The 2,500-nt window shown below is 38.0% G+C and overlaps 1 protein-coding gene across 2 annotated transcripts in view; it reads left to right on the top strand.

The window, feature by feature from the left end:
* Positions 1 to 2,500, top strand: part of Kat60 (katanin p60) — a 13,017-nt gene that overhangs the window by 6,304 nt on the left and 4,213 nt on the right. For both annotated transcript variants that reach the window (XM_043011180.2, XM_043011179.2), the window contains exons 2-6: positions 162 to 335; positions 842 to 947; positions 1,440 to 1,554; positions 1,784 to 1,964; positions 2,156 to 2,377. In XM_043011180.2, the coding sequence (XP_042867114.1) occupies positions 168 to 335; positions 842 to 947; positions 1,440 to 1,554; positions 1,784 to 1,964; positions 2,156 to 2,377 (792 nt within the window). In that variant the 5' untranslated portion in view covers positions 162 to 167. The remainder of the gene's footprint in view (positions 1 to 161; positions 336 to 841; positions 948 to 1,439; positions 1,555 to 1,783; positions 1,965 to 2,155; positions 2,378 to 2,500) is intronic.

Raw genomic sequence — 2,500 nt, forward strand, 5'->3', positions numbered from 1 at the left:
TTTGTTTCTTTGATTTTTTTTTTCTTTCTTTCTTTCTTTTTTTTACAAATTCAGTTATCTGGCAACAGACCATTGTAAATACACCATCAATTAGGATTTGTTTTATGTCATAATTCATGCTTTGATAAATGAAGCATTTCAACTATCACTTATTTTGCCAGCCTGCCATGATGGTGAATGTGCAGGACATCTGTGAAAACATGAGGCTGGCTAGAGAGATGGCACTTACCAGCCAATACGAGACGGCTGCCGTTTACTACCAGGGAGTTGTGCAGCAAATCCACAGACTGCTTGCAACTATACAGGAGCCCAACCGGAAGATAAAGTGGCAGCAGGTAAGCAAAATTTTGAAAGTATTACATGGAAGACATTACTGAAAAGCCACACTGAACTAGTTAGTAGCTCTTGTGTAGTAGTTGCAATAGTGCTAGTAGACATATTTGGTGCTTATGCATTATTTAAAATTGGGAGAATTATTGCCATGTAAATGATTGGGCTTTGTAAATCACTTTTTTATTATTGTATTTATAGAAGTATTCTTTAGTAATGGAAAGAAGACATACTTATTCAGAACAGAATTTCTTTGGAAAAAATTAATGATTGTGTGCATTCCAAGAAACTTACATAATTATGCACATTATAATGTACCATTTTTAATTTGCTGTGAAGCTATAAAAAAATCAAAACAAGTTCAAATTACAAAGACTGGTCATTTATGTCTAACATATGTATTATAAGTAGGAGTCTATTTCTGTGTTTAAAAATAAAGATAGTGATGCTAATGAAAGTAAAAGTAAATAAGATAGTTAATTTTTATAATATAGTAGTGAGTACTTTGCAGGTTCAACAGCAAGTTGCAGCAGAATATGAAAACCTAAAAGAACTCATGAACTCCATTTCCTTGTTCAAGTCGGACAATCCCTCAGCCATTGCGGACAGACCTTTAGGTGGGTAGATTTATTTTCTTCTCCCAGCGTTTCATTTCATTTTTTCATACTCCTTCACTCTTCTTGTCTCTTATCTTTCTTCCTTCTCTGTTCTTTCTTTCTTCTTTGTTATTTTCTGCCTGTTCAAATAGTCTCCCCTCAGCTTTCGTGTGTGAAAGCAGGATTTATTCTTTTTTTTTTCTCTGCACATTTTTCTTCTTGTTTTTCTTCCATTTCCTCCTCTGCCTTTGGCCTTCCTCCTGAATTTTAAATTGATGGAAACATTTTTTGTCTTATTTTTTAAATTATGGATAATTCTTTCTATTTTTGTTTATTATATACATGTTGTTCATCTGCACGTAATTATTGCTATTCTTTGTGTGTGTGTGTGCTCTTGTGCATGAATACACACATGTACTTGTATACATATAAAGCATTAATCCTTTCTTTTGGGCATTCTGGATAGTCAGTGTTACATCTTTCATTGTTTTATCTTATAATATATTCTTTCAGGTACTTCTTTACGCATGTCGTCATTTGAAGAACCTACAAGAGACCCTGACGTGTGGGGTCCTCCCCCTCCACGTGACCCAGATGTGTGGCCTCCCCCAACTCCTGCTGATCACAAGTATGTAAATCCTTTTGGTTAGTCAAGTGATCTTCCATTTCATGCTTGACCTCCTCTCTGTACATCTAGACCATTTTTGTTATGTGCTCATTTATATCTTTCCTTACTAATGGAAGCAGGGGAGAACTCTTTCAGTGTTTTGTATATTCAGTGCAAAAGAAATCTCTCCAACCCTGATAAAAGGAGTCACAGTCCACCATCAAGGCATAAAACCCTCACTCTGCCACAGGTCCTCACCGCAAGTGAAGCCCACACGAGGGCCGAAAAAGCAGGACTCCAGCAAGAACACTGGTCCCACTAGGGGCACCAAGGCCAGCCAGAAGAAAGGAGCGGACGCAAAGGGCCGAGGCCGAGATGACAAATCCTCCGACCGCAAGACCAAGAAAGACGCTGAAAAGAAGGAGGAAAAGGTCCTTTTCTTTTTCCTTTCTTTCCTATTTTTTGTCCATTATGTTGGAAGTAGTAGTATCCTTTGGAATAGTGATACTTTTAAGAATTTTATAAAAATAGGATTCATGAAAAAATAGATCTCTTATTAGTCTCTCATTATTTAACTTCACAATATCATTTCTTCTTACTATCCGGCTTTCTTCTTCATCAGGGAGGAGGAAGCAAAGAAGAAAACCGAGCTGGGAATGAAGAGGATGACGAGAAGAAATTCGACCCCAGTGGCTATGACCGCGACCTGGTGGATATGATCGAGCGAGACATTGTGCAGAAGAACCCAAGCATCCGATGGAATGACATCGCCGACCTTCACGAGGCCAAGAGACTCCTTGAGGAAGCTGTCGTCCTGCCTATGCTCATGCCCGATTTCTTTAAGGTGTTTCAATGTTATTTTTCTTTATTGTTCATTGTCTAGGGAACAACTTACTTTGTGTTATGTATGAGAAGCTGAGGACAAGCGGGCAATAATGGAATGGCCGAAGGTGCTCTCTTGGAATAA

The sequence above is a fragment of the Penaeus japonicus genome, unplaced genomic scaffold (assembly GCF_977035675.1).
Source record: "Penaeus japonicus unplaced genomic scaffold, GWHDUDI00000001_assembly GWHDUDI00000020, whole genome shotgun sequence".
Lineage (NCBI taxonomy): Eukaryota > Metazoa > Arthropoda > Malacostraca > Decapoda > Penaeidae > Penaeus > Penaeus japonicus.